Consider the following 19169-nt stretch of genomic DNA (forward strand, 5'->3'; position numbering starts at 1 on the left):
ACAAAGAACGGAATCGTATTATTAAATTGCTAAAATGTAATTTCCGGAGGAGTACAAAATGTCTTTTATTGCACCTATATTCATAATTTGCATCATTATATCCGGAACAATAGGGAATCTTCTTTCCCTGCTTGTGTGGAGTGTTGGTCAACGTTGTTCTAAAACGAGAGGAGCTGTACTGTTCAAGTTGCTGTCAACAATAGATTTAATTATACTTGTAATAAATGGAACAGAATATATGCTTCGGACTGGTTTTGAAATTTTCATTCAGGATTATAACGACGTTATTTGTCGATTGTTTTTCTTCGTGGATGACTTTATGCCACAACTTTCTGCTTGGGTAGCAGTCCTTTTGACCGTAGAAAGAATGATAAACATTTGTTTCCCTTTAAAATTCTACAATTCTAACACAAGAAGGCGATCGTATGTCGCGTTAGTTATAATTATGGCCGCGTCATTTTGTCTGAATATATTATCACTTATAGCACCAGCTTTGGTGCATATTGCAGACGATTATGATTATGTAATTCTGGAGCAGAATGAAACTCTGGTGTTCTGTGACTTCGCGTATGAATATAGAGATATTCATTATACAGTTAGTACTATTTCTTTTGTTGTGTTTACGTGTCTACTACCATTTACTTTGATCGTTTCATGCAATGCATTCATTTTGATGACAATGCAGAACAAAAAGGACGAATTTCCATCTAATAAGAACCGTCAACAATCGGTTTTAAACTTGACAAAGATTGTTATATTCGTTGGCGCACTTCATTGTTTATCGACTATGCCGCGTGGTATACACTGGTTTCTGTTACGTATTGGCACACACATACCGGACCAATACCACTGGCCATTAGAAGATGTTGCTAATGTTTGTTACTTCCTGAACAGCGGGTTTAACTATGTGTTCTAATGTGTGTTCGGGAATCAATTTCGGATGGATCTACAAGAACTAATGTGTTCATGTTTTGGAAAAAGGCAAGTTATCTTTACAGAAAACAAAGAAACAAAGAGCGAAACGTTGATTTATTGATTTCAAAAAAGGCAAGTTACCCCGACTGAAAAGAAAGAAACAAAAAGTTGAATGTGATTTATTGATTTGAACAAAGGCAAGTTATCTTAACCGAAAAGAAAGAAACAAATAGCTGAACGTTGATTTATTGATTTTAAAAAAAGTAAGTTACCCTGTCCGAAAAGAAAGTAAACAAAGGCTAATCGTTCATTAATTAATATTGAAAAAGGCAATTTATCTTGTCCGAAAAATAAAGAAACAAAAAGCTGAACTTTGTATTTAGATTTGGAAAAAAGCAAGTTATCTGAACCGAAAAGTAAGAAACTATATGCAGAGTTTGGTTTATTGATATTGAAAAAGGCAAGTTATCTTGGTGGAAATATTCAAAGATCTGGACGTTGGTTTATTAACCCCCACCGTGTATAATGTGTGAAACGAAATTATTTACAAGCTATTCATATACAACTATATTTTAAAATTTACTTTCTAACGGTGCAGTGGCGTTGTAGTTAGAGTTGCTTTTTTCCCTATTTCACTACATTTTCCAAATATCTATGTAGTATTTTATCTGTAACCATTTGTTGTTGTTACTGCTGTTATAAGTTGCTAAGACGCATTCGCTTTTAGAAAGAACAAAAATATTGTTAAAGACATTTTAAATGCCTGGAAATTTAGATATAGTTGAAAATAAGTGTGTTTGTTTTCTTAGCCATACTTTAACAATTGAACCTAAAATGATTGACCTAGTCTGACAAAGTTAATGGGTTTAATTAATCTAATAACCTTCTGTATATAACATAGAATAGAAACGCGCTATGTTAACCCTACTGACTGCTATTAAAATGTCACGGTATAACTTGGTATACTTTGCTAAACGAAATTATGTAAGTGTTCAAGAAAAGGGCGAAAATTAATAACAAGAGCAAAAATGATAATTCTAAAACATTAAGTTCTTTAAAAATCTTTACACTTGTGAAAAAAGATGTGCAGTAGATATTTGCTTTGACACTGGGAACGAAAATCCTTAATTTCATTGCGAATTTATAAAATTGTTACTTTTTAAAGTAAAAACTAATATGCAGCCAGGATTAGTTTTTAGTAAATTTTCATCGATTTAACAAAATATTATCTTTTAATTTGATTTTTTAAACCGTGATATACTAGATCACGTGACTCAACTGAAATATATATTTTCGTAATATCGTCCGTCTCTAGACCATTCATCGAAAATTTACGGTTTGATTTGATTCTGTTTTTCTCCTTGTGGCTTGTTTAGTTAATGCCAATTTTAGGACATTATTTTCGGTGGTCAGTAACCTTACCGATGTTCCTTGTTATAAAATTTGTCATTTCGAAGCTTTTGCCTAAAAAATGAACTCATGCAAGACCATTTGTGATAACGCAAACGAGTATGGCAGCATGACTCTTATTATTTTAATTGTGATGATTGATAATGATGATGATGATGATGACGACATCGGCGTTGACGACGAAGACAATGATGACGATGATGATGATAAACGCATTTCTTAAAAACTATCTGACATTATTTCAAAAACAATCTGTGTGATTTCCTTTTAGTACAGTAGACAAAATTTGTTAATGGTTTCGTTATCATGTGTGACATTTGTTTTTGGTGTGCATATAAAATCATGTTTCATACGATTACGTCAAACTTTATGTACTACATTTGATTAATGTTCGTATCATTTCCGGTGTGTTACATATTCACAGTTTGGGAGCGTATACCATATAAAAACTTGTATTTTGAGCCCAAACAAAATCGAAAAAAAAAATACCAGAGGTAAGAAGAAATCTGTTTGCAAAAAGAAAGTATTTAAATCAAAACAAGGTGAAAACTGGTATTTTACTCAAAACTCGATTATATCCGGACGGGTGTAGGTAAACTACCGTGAAATTCGATATGTGACATATATGAGTCACCAAAGCATTTGAACGACTTTATCATAATCACTGAATAACAAACAAAAATGTAAAATTTTGAAATATATTTATTGCACTGGCTGGTTATTAAAACAAGTAATAAATAACACTGTTTCTAATTGAGCAATAAATACTAATTAAAGGAATGATTAGACAACATACATGTATTTGTAATGTGTTTGGCAATAATGTTGCTAGGCGACAATATGCCAATATCCTTGACAATACTATTTTGTTAGTATACTATTTCAACATTTCAACATATCCATACTGAAAATGTAGTAAATGTCGATCTCTCATGCTTACTTCTTGCAAACACCTGGGAAATATAAATATTCGCACACAAAAATTATTTTTAAAAACTAACATTTGTTCATTTGCAATAAAATTCCGCTTAAACAAAAATATTGACACCAACATACGCTTATATTAGAGTATCCACAATTTTGTGTGTGACAGTCCCTTAGCTCACAGATTTCGTGAAGGCCTTTGTGTGCTTGTTTTCATTCTTTATCTCCCAGCGGCCGATCCATGGTCCCGTTATCGTAGTATCAAAATGATCAGTTTCAACAACCTGTTATTGAAAGGACAAAAAAAGAGAATCAGAATAAATATAAAAATTTTAATGGGTCTGTCATGGTTAGTCTGAGTCCAAACTTACTGGAAAAGAAGGTATTCCTCAGTACTAAACGGAGGTAAGTGCGAAGTTCCTACCTCTTGCGGATGGACCTAATTCTAATTTGACAGAGCCATGTCAGACTGTTAAAAATATGTTTAAACGAAGCCAAGGTTATAAAGTTGTTTGGAGAAAACCGTGTTTTTATTAAATCTTCAAATCATTACCTTTGTATATAGACATTTTTACACTATGACATTTCCAAAGAAACGGAAGTAGTATTTCGCGCAAGCGTATTCAGCGTAGGAAAAAGTAGTTATAACATAGAATTAGATTGTATAAGTATTAAAGTATTAAACAACTTTGTTTGCTAATTTTGACATATTATATGAAATGTAAAGCATTAAACTTGTACAATATTACAAAAATAAGTATAAGTTTTTTTTAGCAAACATACAGCAGTGTTGTTGTACTTTATTTTTGATTAGTAGAAATATTGTATGGACAAAAATGTTATACTTAATTTGATATTAGTTCTACCTTAATACTTCACAATATTGAAAAAGTGGATATCAATCCGAGATAGTAAATAATCATTAACGTCCTCATACAATTATTAGGTTGAAACTATATTCTTCCTTCCATAATTGTGTCTCATAGAAAAACAATTATCTCAATTAGTCCAGCGTGGTCGCAAAGGGAATTATTAAAAATTCATATTTTCCATATCATTGCACATTATCTTTTTATTACATTTTATCTCCACAAAGTTATCAAGGCACCATTCGCTTTTATAAAAGCAATTTAATAGTAAATATATATATTCATTTATTAAATTTTACCGTCAATTCTAATACATTTCTATGTAGGGCGATGATCTCTTGCCGTACGCAGATTGCACATGCGCGGAAAAATACTACATCCGGTCGACTTTGCTTGGCAACGGACCGCGTCGAAAAAAGGGCTCTAAGATCATATTTTTTTATTTTACTTTCCTTTTTGAAATAACTTCAAAATATCGTTTTACTATATATAATTCAAAATCATATTTGAAGTCTAAAACTCAATAACAAATTAAATCTGTTTGAATTTTTTGAAAATCCGAAGATTATTAAAACCCATATCAAATACCAGGAAGCTTCTCCGAACTGTACTAAGAAACAAGTATAAAATAACATAATCTTTTGAAAAACCACTTTAAAAAAAAAAATCTCCTGAAGAGAAACCCATTGGAAAAAAAAAAAGTTAAAAGAAAAATGAACAAAACTTTTTCAAAAAAATCCGTTTGAATCCACTTAGAACAAATTTTAAAATGTCATAATAAAAAGGTTTGTTTATGATTTAATTCAAAGGCAGCTTGACACAAAATGAAGAACTCCATTTAAAATACACATTGCTTGGAAAAACTGCTTTATATAACATCTATAGATCACAGAAAATTCCTACAAAAAATTGAATTGGCTTGGAAAATCTGTTGAAAATAAATAAAATTAAATTTTTTGAAATTAAGCCCTATCCTTGATGAAAACCTGCTTGAAATAATTTAAAAAACCTGTTTAAAACAACTCGATACCACTTTTAACAAGTTGAACTTTTGAAACCTTTGTTAAATTACTTCTAAAACAAATTTAAAGAACCCAGACCTGTTTAAAGTATTTCTTTTGCCACACCTCCTTCCTGTCGACGGATAAAAACTTGTCCCAGTCTTTTTTAACGTCCGGATCAGTGGACGATCTGAACACGATGCCCTCAGCTATGTCGTAAAAGCCGTAATTCTCGAACGGTGATTGCCAACGTAGATCAATACTCCATCTGACGTCATTAGATTTATTCGGCAAACTAAAATAAAACATGTATTTGTCAAAAGTTTACAGATTTAGCATATGGTGGCACAGAGGGAACATTGAAAAATATTCAAGTACGCACGAGCTTACCATCACGTGCGCTTATGTGAACTGTTTCGTGCGCCACTTCAACTGTCAGAATTAACCATTAAGTTAAGTTAAGTGCAGATATAATTATTGTGATAAAGATATTTCTAGTATATTGATAAACATTTCCACCGTAATATGGAAAATGTGCAAAGTGATTAAAAGCAGCTCCTAAATAACTTAAGTGGGAATGGAAAATGTACGTTTGAATTAAGGGGACATAGCAAACATCTTATTTTATATCGTACTCGCACCATAGTATTACGTGGCCACGCAATATGTATAACGTTATTACTAGCTAAGTATTATGTGCGCACGCGACAGTATAACGTGACCACACATGGCATTGTGTACAAATGCGCACGTAAAACGCAGTATGGCCAAGCAGTACTATTGTATACATACGTACATTCTATCAAGTAATGTCTGTCGCGTAACCATGTTATAGCTGTCGCATGCGCACGTAGTAAATAAAAAAATTCTCATGTCCCTTTATGCCACTGTAAATGTGATGACCCATCTAGAGACATTTTGCTTCAAATAAAAGGTGTCATAAGGAATTTACCTTCTATGCGGAATCGTGTTACTAAATAACAAAAATCCACCATAAGGAACTGGAACAGTCACAAGATCCTTCTCTGTGTCGACCCCTGTATGAAAAATACAACATTCTTTCTCATTGGTCTTTTTTCTTCGTTCGCATCCAACGCCGATTTTCATTGGACACGTATGACGATTATATTATTTATATACATGACGACTGTATATTTAATTTCTACTGTAATCTGAGAACCCAATATTGTAATACCGTAAAGACCTTTGACGGACACTTTGACTGTTTGATATGAATATATATAAAGCTAACAAATGTTTAAACGTGGTCATATAAGCTGTTGTATAGTACATGTGCAAATTAATATTTAAACATATCAGGTTATATGGCCAATATACAATTGATTGTGAGCTTATATGAGCCGAGTCGCGAGGCGAAGATATATGGCAAACAACCGTGTACACACACGACCATAAATATTGCATTGGGATGTGGTCAGTAGTTTATAGTATATTTACGAGTATGCTGTCACAAACAATACAGTACGCTTTGATATTTCCGTGTATGAAAGTTAATATGCTCCTTTGCAGAGCCGTCCGGTTAACTCAGTAGGTAAAGCGTTGAATTGCAAATCGGACCCGATTTGCTTTCTGGACGGCACAGGTAACTTTCGTTTTGATTGACCATAAAATCCTTTCTTCGGTAATTCGCACTGTACCTGTTTTTGGCAAGTACGGAAGTTAGTTCCTTGGGAAAATGAAGGAAACTAGTACTGGTAAACTGTTCGACAGCCAGCCATGGAACAATGCGGTGGCTGAACTGTGCTCTGGTAAATTTAACGTGGCTTACTGTAGTGATCCGCAGTGAAAACTACCAATACCACCAACTCATTAGAAAACAATATTCTAACCTAAAGATGTGTTCATCTCCTCTTCCGACAAATCGATGAACCACGTGTCACTATGACAACATGTATGGTTTCCCATCTTTCCCTGTTTATGCCCGAATCTCGCCATCTTAAATAAAGAAACATGACACGTCCGTTTCCTTGATTATCACTTTAATATTGTAATAGACCTACAAACTGTACAATACGAACGTCAACGTGAGGGCACGATATACTATTAAGCTTACGACTTTTATAAGCCACCATATACCGTTATATTTATCTGCACGCAAGAGCAAGCAGGCAATCATACTGTTTAATATAAAGGCACTTATTCATTCAGTATTCATATCATTTAATGCATAGATCGCTGACCTGTCTAATTCTAATTAACATATTTTTGATACAATAAGAACTTCACTTCATGTTTAGTTTATACAAATTTACTTTCTTTCGATTGTGTTGGGAGCTATAAGCTTATTGAAACGCTCTCGAATCCGTTGCTGGAACTAACCAGTACTACGCAATGAATGTAAAGTTTCTTGCTCAAGGAAACAACGGCTTGCTCCTGACAGGGTTTGAAACCACGCGGTCAGCAAACCTTAGATTACTAGTCCGACGCGTTAACCACTTCATGTTTGTGGTTAAATCTATTGTTATTCCAATAAAAGGTCATAGTAGGGATCCATCAATTGATCACCAAATTGATATATGTTTCTGCGTGGGAGTTAGATTGAAAGCACGTTATAAACTTATGATTTTACAAGGTAGTTTGAAATATGTTAACAGCATGGGTCTTCAACACTACAGCACGTTATAAAAGTATGACTTTAATAGCCAACATATTGGTAAACTTAGCTTCAACTTATGACTTTAAAAAGTTAAACTTTTTAATAATCTCCCTACACGGGACGTCAATATAACAAATGATACACTTAGAACTTTATAAGACGTCAACACACAGCAAGTAACCAACTTATGACTTAAAAGACCGCTATATTTCTTGTAAAGAACGTCAGTGTGAGAGCATTTTAGAAGCTTTCGACTATATATGAATTAAAATACCTGCATGCATCCATTTTCTTCGTTTGCATCAAGGAATGGGATCCAGGCTGTTGGAATCAAGTGATCGTACGCCTCTTCACTAAAGTACCCATTGTCTGAAAATCGGTATTTAATCACGTGATATAGAAATGTTAACTACAGGACATAACATGCGAGTTTGCAAGAGTTTGCAGAGTACTAACTGTAACGTGATTTTATTCTGTTTATCACGTGACAGGGCAACCAGTGTGTGGAGACTCGACCGGGCGGACAATACGCATACTGTTACATTTTTAAATGGGTGCGGATGGCAGTGACTTAGTTTATTATCGGGCGGGATATGCTTAAATGTTACGGTTTTTATATGACCTAAAAACAGTTTTTCAAACCTACGTTTGTCTAAATAAAACAGAACAACACTTTACACATGTCTGACTAAAAGTCTAGAAAGTTCGTTAAAATAATGTGTGCTTAAATTAATAGTCAAGTTAAGTAAAACCCAAATTAATAAATACCCTGGTGCCACGGAACAACCATTGCTTTACTGTTCGGTGTCTTAGTGCGCATATTCCAAACCGGATGTCCAGCTATATCCGGTCCAATCAGCTGCTCGATCAGATTCAACAAACGCTCATTGCACCATAAATCACGGAATGCCTAAGAAAGAAATAGTTTGTGTAGGTTTGAGATTAAATAAGCTAATACAACTACGTTTCTTTTATCGTCTATTATAGCGATATGTTTTGGAAACAGAAGTCAACGATTAACTGAGAGTAAAAGCAATAATTTGCGCATGCGCACAGCCACTTACTTATTAAACATATCTAAAGGTCCTTCTATGTAACTCTATATCTTACTAAATGTAAAGTTTCTTAGACATTCATATAACTCTATTCTATCCAAATGAAAGTAAGAAATTTTATTCCGATTTCACAGTAGGCCTATCCTTACACAGTAGATGGATGCGATTATTTATGCCACCCTTCGTCCGTAGACCAGCCGGTTTCCGATCAATAACTTAAGAACGCCTCGGCCTAAAAACGCCAAACTTGATTTTCATGTTGGACATGACCAGTAGATGAACTTTTTTTGTTTTTGGGGTCAAAGGTCAAGGACACATTGACTGTTTCACAAACATATCTTGTTTGACTGGGTTTTAAAAAAAGGAATATGTTGCAGCTTTCTAGCATCATTGGTGGATGAATACTCAGACATACTTCCGGGCAATATTTCATACATTTAGATTTTATATGAATCACTGATCTTGTGTGAGCTTTCTGTCATGAATTAATAAAATACCTTAGTTAAATTCAATACAACAGCCATGATGATATACAAAATGAGTAGATCATAGCTGCTGGCCTCCAAACCCCAGCAATCATTTAGGAAAACATACAAAAACATGAACTGTCAGTAGGACATCGAGTTCGACTACATTTCTAAGTGCTTCATAATAAAACAAGAGCTTGGATAATTAATAAAGTTCCAAATTCAAAAGGGCCATAATTCTGTCAAAAAATCATGTAAGCGTTATGGGCCTTGATAAGTGACCTTCTATTATGCTATCAAGAAAGTGTGTAAAGTTTCAACCCATTCCATACTGTAGTTTTGGAGAAATCAACTTTCACCAAAGTGTGACCCCGATGCAAGGGTGAGTACAATAGATTTCCCAATCCTTCAAGAAGTCGAGCTAAAAATGTCTTATATCACTCCTAGGATTGTCTAAAATGCTCTATAACATATATTGCAATGTCGCATTTTCTCATTAAAACGTTCATCACTTATAGACATGTTAAAAAAAACATGAAAATCACGTGATCACAGTACTAACCTTTGGTATCTTTTGATGCTTAAAGAGAAGGATGTTCGCTCCGGGAAACTCTTCTTCTAGTTTTGTAAGTCTCTGAAACAACCCATATTCCTTGAACAAGTCTGAAAAGAACAAAAGATGCCCTAATTACCTTTGAACTTTAAAAAGTACAAGTAGTACCGAAATTTATGAACATTTGCGCATCATTTTGCGCAGACTTATCAAACGCACGTTCGCCCCTGAACTTGTGAAGGGTTTAAATGAATCTGGTTTCGTTTGTACAAAGTGAACTAATGTAAGCTTGCTATTGCGTTTGAATGGAATTAACACCCTGGAAAGAGTGCGCAGAGTTATTACATGCAAGCAAGATCGAGTTCAAGATAATCCTTACACTTGAGTGTATGTTAACATGCGAATGGTGGCTGGTTTCTGCCACCTACACATGATCTAGTGTCTTCGCCAATCAAAATATCGTTATTTTGCCTAAGATGCCCTATCAAAATCCAATGGCGAGGACTCGATAAGTGATTATATTATCGTGTCTTCGTCTTCGTCTTTTGAGGGGCGAACTCTCGAAGACACGAAATGGCACAAATCAGCCACCATACATGCGCATAGTTATAAAAGTTGTGAAATGAAAATTATAATCTTAGCAGCGTAAGAAACGACTACTTACGTTTGATCTTCCCAGCCTCATAAAGCTTATTCGCCAGTAACTCCACCATCTCGTTTATGGCATCACGACAAGGTTGTAGCTCATCCTTGCTGAAGAAATTCTCGACAACAATGTAGCCCTACAAATAATGGTTACATTTTACTACTTATATCATGTGCTCGGAAAAAGTCCGATTCCTTGTCCTGTGAAGAACTTAAGATGCGTTCACTTGACTAGATACAATAGAAAAGCACATTGTTATAACGAACCGCTTTTTAAATGAATATATCATATGTATACATGTATATATAATGGAAAGTTACGAACTTAACATACTTAAAAGAACTGTTACTAGCAGGAGGGATTATGGGATAGGGTCCAATGTGCCGTGACACACACAGTGCATTTTATTTTACACATGCCCGACCACCATCATTCTGTAAATTTCCGGAGAAATAAAATCAAAGCGCTGAAAGCACTGATATTCTTTGGAACTCCTTTTAATTCTTAGAAAAGGATATTAGCATCGTCCTGCGATTTGGGTTCTAAATGAAATAATGCGCAAACGTCATAAATGACGTCAAAAGTCATGTCCAAAAATATTATAACTGCGAAAATACACATGTAAATATTTAAGTTTTGTTTACGTGTATGTTTGTTATAATGGCCGAAGAGCTAGATATTTTCTTTACTTGTATTTTTAACAATTTGTGATTATTTTTAAATTGATTTAAACTTAATATTTTGAAGGTCAGTCAGATACAGTATTCGAAAACGAAAGTAGAATAAATTTCGACATCCTCTTTATATCAACAGTGAAAGTGTCTATAGCATGAATGTTTTATCACTAGGCATTGAACTTTTTATCAAATCAATATCTATAGCTATATAGTTTTTTATTTAGATCTAATACATAAAAAACCTATGGCTATGCAGAGCTTAATCCTATATCTATATACTGTGTGATACTTCACATGTGAAAAGTAATTTGTTAAATGGCTAAAATGATTAAGAAGTAAAACTGTATGAACTCTCGAAACGAAGCGTTTTAATTTTTTACACTGTTTTAAGCACAAATAAATGAGGATATATATTATTGGTTTTATGTGTCTGCAAAGGATAAACATGTGATAAGCTATCTCAACTGTTACACTTAAATCTGGAACGATATTAAATATTAAAGATAAAAATCTTGAAAAAATATGTTCGGTCCTTTCACATAAAAAACAGTAAAGTCCCTTTAAGACTCGTTTGTTTCAGACATAAGTATGTTACAGTACTGAAATAACTAACTTCTCTTATTATCAGATTATCTTATCTACTAAATATTGATATTTCCGGTTAATAAGATTCGTAGTGTATTAGACTAACGTAAATTAATTTGCATATGGTCATCAATTTGTTTTTAATGATAAAAATTGATAGTTCTAGAATCTACGTGATGATCAATGAATTCTATTTTCAGTTGAATACTACATTTTTATCATATATTCATTTTCGCTATTATTAAACAAGCAGTGACTTTTTTCAAGGCAGAACAAAAATAAGTATGTACTTGCTTTGTTATTTGGAGAGTAATGACTGGTCAGAACGGAGTCATATAGTATTTGATTCAAATTCCTGTTAAGTTCATTTGAATACACATATTTTTGACGCAAACGTGTATCAACGTGCACCGGTCTGAAGCAAACCAAATTTATTTCATATTAATTTATTTTGTTTTACTTTCAAAAATAAAGTCGGAACAAAGAAATATATATCACCAGGAAGAAAATAAGTTAATTAATACAAGGCGATCAATGCTCGGTTAAAACAAGAGAAGACAAGTGCGAGCATGCGCGGTGATAACAGGTGTGAGCATGCACGGTGAAGACAAGTGAGAGCATGTGCGGTGAAGACAAATGCGAGCATGTGCGGTGATAACAGGTGTGAGCATGCGCGGTGAACACAAGAGCTAGCATGTGCGGTGAAGACAAGTGCGAGCCATGCGCGGTGATGACAGGTGCGATCATGCGCGGTGATAACAGGTGTGAGCATGCGCGCGGTGAACACAAGAGCGAGAATGTGCGGTGAACACAAGTGCGAGCATGCGCGGTGAAGACAAGTGTGAGCATGTGCGGTAAAGACACGTGTGAGCATGTGTGGTGAAGACAAGTGCGAGCATGCGCGGTGATGACCGTTGCGATCATGCGCAGTGAACACATGTGCGAGCATGTTCAGTGAAGACAAGTGCGAGCATGCGCGGTGAAGACAAGTGTGAGCATGTGCGGTGAAAACAAGTGCGAGCATGTGCGGTGATGACAGGTGCGAGCATGTGCGGTGAAGCCAAGTGCGAGCATGCGCAAAACAATTTTTTTTTATAAAAATGAAACTCGATCGAGACAATACGTGGATGCATTTCAGTGGAATCGCAATACCGCTAAGGCATCTCTGTCAGTAAAAGGCCCAGTTTGCCTCAGAAATGCTATAATTTGTATTTCTCAAAATCTTTTCATTTTTGGTATCTTGTTACAGTTTGCAAAATGAAAATCATTTGCCATATAGAAGAACCGCACATGCTCGCACTTGTCTTCACCGCACATGCTCACATATATTAAATGTACATGTATAGCTGAATCTTAAACGAGTCTTTGTTAGTTTTACTCCGATGATTAAATCACAACAAAATGTTTTTGTTAAATGATATGAAAGAAATTGTCCTTTTCTAGCTTGCAAAAGATTTCTGTTTTTTTGTTGCTTTTTTTCTGTTTTTTTCTTCTTCTTTTTCTTCTTGTGTGTATGCAAATAATGCTTAAAATTTACTTGCAGCGATTTACTTATTTTCATTAGCATGCTTAAATTTACTTGTTATATTGAAAGAAGTCACGCTCGGTGTTTATTGGATTCCGGCTGCGAGTGTATAGACCTACCAGTTGACGTAGAGGCTCTCACATAGCTCAGTCGGTATGAGCGCGAGATTTGTAATCTCGACAGTCTGGGTTCGATTACAGGGCTAGCCAATAAAAATTTATAATCAGTGACTCGGATGAGACTTTAAATCGAGGTCCCGTGTATGACTACTAAACACTTGGCACGCTAAAAAGGAGAAGCTTCTGTGATTGGGGCATATTTTCTGTATCTATTATCTTGCCACTATCCTCCAAAATTTAAAATGACTAATCACTTCTGGAGGATTCGCCCATATGGGCAACTGATGGCGAGTATAAATAACTCTCACACACGCGCGCGCTTGGTCAGCTTGAAAATGTGGCCAGCAAATCGTCGAAAAAAATTTGGTTGTCCCTTTTTTCGCGATGGGCAAAGGAATGGGAAGTTGTTCTTGGGTGGAACATTTAAAACAGTGAAAGGAATAAGATATTATCAGATACAAAATACAGATACTGCTTTAATAATAATAACAATATTACATATACTTAAATAGTGATAATGATATCATAAAAATTAATAATAGAAATTATAATTATAAGAATTATATATTAACGATAGAAATTCTCGTAACTGAATTAAAAATTATGATTAAATCAATATAACTTTCATAATAATGCAAAAATTAGATAATTAGTTTGCTTTTATTTCTTTTCAGGAAAGATTAGTACTGCCGGTTAACTGCAGGTAGTATTTCCATGCGGATCTCATCTGATAATCAAAATGAGGTTTTAAAATTGCACTTTAATAATCGATCCTCGCGTTTTGAGGCGGTTGTCAGACCAGAACAGATTCAATCAAAAGAGCTCAGTCAACGGCGGCAAACCTACCTGTACAACTCCGTACGTCCATATGTCAGACCAGCATATAGAGACGAGTTTTGTAGTGTAAACATTGACGCAAATGTTAAAATAGAGAAACATAAATTTTTGATTTATAAAACTTTATATATTGTGTATCAATGTTATTCTACCAGGCTGCTACATTAAGTTAACATTTTGAAAAATGTTACAACTTCAGAAAAAATTCTGCTTGGCCATGATAATGACATCATATAAAATGTACCACTACCTTAACACTTACTTAACTTCATTTCAAGTTAATAATAATATATATTTCCCTCTCGTGCATTTGAACAAAACTGCATGCTAGAAAAGTTGATTAACGGAAAACAAGGATGTCGATTTAGCGACAACAATATCGACAAGAAGTTTTAAAATGACGTTGTAAAATAAGTTGTATTGAAAAAAAAAAATTTATCTTAGATATATGAATTATATCGTAAGAAAGTGTATTTCTTTAGCTTTAATTTGATATAAAAGTCTCAAAATCGATACAAATGCCATTAAGACCCATTTTCGCAAGACTTTGCCCTTATATATTTAGGTATTTTAACTATAACTGAAGTAGAAAAAAATAAATTAAAGTAAAAGTTGTACATTTCTGTTGTTTGAACGATCATCGCTGAATTATATCACGTTTTGAAAAATAACACATGAAGTTAAACAGGGGGTAAAAAAGGTTGAGACTAATTCTTGCAGGCGGAATGCTGGTAGGTCTTCGGTTTTGACAACATATTTAAAGTAGTTCCAGACTGATTGTTCAAAACTATTCGCATTTTTGTTGGTCGTATCGATATACATATAGTTTGTAACAATTAAAAAAACATGTACAAAATTAATATACTGTAACTTAACCACACATTAAGTTTAATCTAGACTCAAGTTTATTGCATGAAACCTTAAACGCCCATGCTAAAATATGCATAAGCATAGATTGTACATTTAGATTAGAAGTCTGTATTATCATTAAGAGCACAGGTTAGCATGTCACAGAATAAATCAAGTAACCCTACTGATATAAGAGTGGGGCACAAAAACGGATAAATAGAGAATAACATGCAAGTGTCTGATATAACAAAATTTATCAGGCTAAGCTAAGAAAAAAAAAGAAGGACGAGGCTCTACCGAGCCCTTCATTTTATTTTTCGGACCAAACCTGATAAATTTTATAATATCAGACACTTGTTTGGCATTCGATCTCTTTATCATGTTTGCATTTTTAATATGCGTTTCTTTTCTTTGAATTTCAAATAAAACAAAACCCCTCAGGCACCTCTCGACTTCATGCCGCGCGTAGTAATATGCCAAGAAATAGTTCCAAATATTTTTTACTCAAATGTAAGATTGACAAATCTGTTCGATTCAACGTTTATCAGTTTAATATTTTCAAACTACAGTGTATATGGTAAGAGGAAAAAATATTCCATTCTCTTCATTTTATTTCAATATGTTTTGATGTGCAGATGGTGACTGATAAGCACTTTATCAAACGAATCATTGTAGTAATGACATGATAAAAATATAATAATTATAATGTGCACAAATATTTGCAGTACACATTTGACATATTCTTCGATGTTTGAAAATTGTTTTATTTGCATAATTATATACATAAGTAATTTTTTGCAAGTGTGGTATACACACAGTGACAATATCAATTACAAAACATATTACAGAATCTTTAATATACATGTGTAATTTTATATCAAATCTGTCCTGTACTTGTAAAAGTTTGCTACAGGATCACTACGTATCGCTATATGTTTAAAGAAGTCAACATGAAACACGTGAAAAATAACAAAAGTTAAAAATATAAAAGAGTCTAAAGCAGGAAAATGAACATAATATAAAAAAAAACTATATTTGCATTAAAATGCTTATACTATTGCATGTAATGTAGCAGCATATCTTCATAGGTTTAAGTATTAGTAAGAGTCTGATTTAAGTACGAGGAGGGGGGAGGGGGTGGCGTAGCCATGTAGGCAAGAATAATAGCACCTTCTCTGTCGTCACAATATGAAACCCTAGAAAGAAGTGAACAATGTACGAGCATCTGAATATGACTTTTTTTACGGCGTTCCGGTGATTAGGACCAACGAGTTTTCTCTAAGAACGAAAGGCGCGAAACATATGACAGTACGAAGGTGACAGTACGATGGTGACAATACGACAGTACGACGGGCTATACGATTTTACTGAAATTAAATCTGACACATTTTAATAGAAATTATACAGTATACTTAGTGCTCTCTGCAAACATTTATCATGCACAATAATCCCCGCATGTACCTCTAGATAGCGAACAATATCTATATGATAATATTACATTATTAAATGGAGGTTATAAAAAACGTTTACCTCTTCGAAAAATTGTTTGATTTGCTCTAGCGGGAGCTGTCCTGGTTTTTTCTCCGTTGGTTGAGGCGGGATTTTGGTATAAGGCTCAGGATAACAGTCCGTTAATCCATCATTTTTGTCCGATCTACGGGACGACATAGTTTTACTCCTACTTATCTGCACTCTAATCTTAATTGACATAAGATAAACAAAAGTAAGAGGCTCGTTGAAGGCGTAAATGTTGAGAAAAAATAAAATAATCCGCTTTTTTATTTTAACATAAGACCTTGTTCGTTTGTTGTTGTTTTTTTGTTTATTTTATCAAATTATACTTTTGAGTAAGCTAAATATGTAACGGTTAAAGCGCGCGCCTCTCACACGAGAGGTCCGGTATGAGTTTGAGCCTTACTCAGGTTACGGGCATGTGTCCTGGTAGATGTTCAGATAAAGGACTTGATTTATATTAGTTACAAGAACTTATTTCACAATCTAGCAGAAAAAAAGAAAAGTGTTCATTTCCGTATAAATTAAGCTTATAAACGCTACGTGATTCACCCTCCAAATGTCTGTACACCACCGAAAACAGCTAATTTAACCGCTTTAAAGTGATTCCATCCATTGTTTCTATCGGTTCAGGGGATAATAAAAGAAAAAAAAAATCTTTGTATCGATGAAAACTTGCAACTTTCCTGTGATCCATATGCGCAATTAAAATTCCAGCATAACAACAAAATCCATAGTTACACCGTAATAACCAATAATAGTAAAATTTAATGATATTTTGTTTGGATTTGAATCACAAAAACACTGTAAATGTCATACGGAAAACACCTCAGGTGCCACTCCGCGCATAAATGATTTGAAGGAGAATAAAAACCACGGAGGAAGAATTTGTTAGCCTACAATGGTATTTGGTATTACTATTAAATAGTGAAGCTGTTGTTGATATCTGCTCTGTACCACATATTTAGATGTTGGGCCTATAGTTACAGGATAGGTTTGGCCCCTTTGGTCTTCTCATTTGTTGATATTGTCTTATTTATTAATATAGCGGTAAACTTTTATTTATTTCAATTGAAAACAACTTATATTATCTTGACAGACACTATATATATTTATCGCCATATTTCCAATGTTTTGCTTATACAGTAAGGGTTAGTTTTGCATATTTAACCTTTTTGTAATTTATGTGCCCGTTGTAAATGTGAAAATTACCTCACAATATGAATATTACATTGTATATACATTTCCAAAATTTCCATTTTCAGTGGAACAGTGACCTAGTGGTTAAGGTATCTGCCTCTCATCCCAGATGTGTCCCAAATATGTTTAAACCAAAATTTCTATGAAAATTGGCATGAATATGAGGGCGTGCTGCTTTTATACTCGTACTGTGCTAGTGATAGTTTGGATTGATCAAAATTTTCACAAGGAGTATTTTTATACCACGGCTATTAGTGGCCCATGTGGTCCCCCAAGAATCAAAAACGCCAAAGACATACTAGACTGATTAACATTTGAAGCAATAAAATATAGTCATATTAACTACTGATGCGTATCTCACAAAATAGTGACGAGGTTCAAGAGTGTACCTGTACTGGTATCATTTTAGAATATTCAACAATATTTTAAGTATATAGATTCTTCACGATAGGCGAGTGTGTTCTAAAACATAAATCCCAGGATAATAAAAAGTCACATAGTGCAATTCTGAATGTCATGCGTGGAAGCTTCAAATACTTTTAATTGCAAATTTTCACCCCAGCAAACTGTCGCTCCATTTTATAATTGTGGTGAACGGAAAAACGAGGTAACTGCATTTCTGAGATAAAGCGTAGGCCGATTTAAAGGGCTAATTGTAAGTATAGTGTTTAAGTCGACATTTTTCAAAAATTGATCAATGTAGTTCCTTGCAGGAAAGAACCTTTCGCTCTATTACTTTCGAAAAATATCGATATAAAAAGTTAAGAAAGCCCCCAGGAGTAATTGATGTTGCATGTAGGACAATTTTTTAATATGTGTAAAAATTTTTCCAATACACTTATTCAAGAAAATCCGAATGGTACAGCATTTCAATGGTTGGAAGTTCGATGTTCAACAAATCTTCTTTCACTTCCTCAGGGGAAAACGTGTTTCTTTTCGTAGCGGCTCAACTCATGGGAAGCCTTAAACAATTCTACACGAAACTTAATCGTTTTTTTTAACATAATAAAATGCTCTTTCATAATATCTAATCTAATACAGTAACACCGTAAACATCAGGCAAACATTGTACCACGAAGCGGTTCATGTCGCTTTATCAGCAAAACATCAGACAACTGTAAACAGGCATACTCTTCACCAGAAGAGGCATATTTAGCCGTAAGATATCATCGCAGAAGCATTTTCCGGTGGTTTAATCACAGAAAATAAATAGAAAATAAAGTTCTCGTTACTCTTCCGTGGAGAAGAAGCGGTAACAACTGACAGATAAATATTCTTTCAGGGAAGTAGAGGAACCGCGTTTACAATTAACGGATGGAAAGTGGTTCACTGGCGCGGTTACAATCAGTAAGTAAATGATAATCATTATTAAATGGGGTAAAGGTAATATAAATAACAAAGAAAACCG

The 19169-nt window shown here is 34.1% G+C and overlaps 1 protein-coding gene across 1 annotated transcript; it reads right to left on the reverse strand.

Moving 5' to 3' along the window:
• Positions 1-3009: 3009 nt before the first annotated feature.
• Positions 3010-16755, reverse strand: LOC132719393 (uncharacterized). Its single transcript, XM_060703153.1, has 9 exons — positions 16580-16755; positions 10476-10593; positions 9821-9921; positions 8505-8646; positions 8011-8105; positions 6970-7075; positions 6072-6156; positions 5219-5414; positions 3010-3533 (listed from the first exon to the last, which is right to left on the reverse strand). The coding sequence occupies exons 1-9, from the start codon at positions 16715-16717 to the stop codon at positions 3423-3425; spliced, it is 1092 nt and encodes a 363-aa protein (XP_060559136.1). The 5' UTR covers positions 16718-16755; the 3' UTR covers positions 3010-3422.
• Positions 16756-19169: the final 2414 nt, after the last annotated feature.

The sequence above is a fragment of the Ruditapes philippinarum genome, unplaced genomic scaffold (assembly GCF_026571515.1).
Source record: "Ruditapes philippinarum isolate M1 unplaced genomic scaffold, ASM2657151v2 ctg14434_1_1_1_1, whole genome shotgun sequence".
Lineage (NCBI taxonomy): Eukaryota > Metazoa > Mollusca > Bivalvia > Venerida > Veneridae > Ruditapes > Ruditapes philippinarum.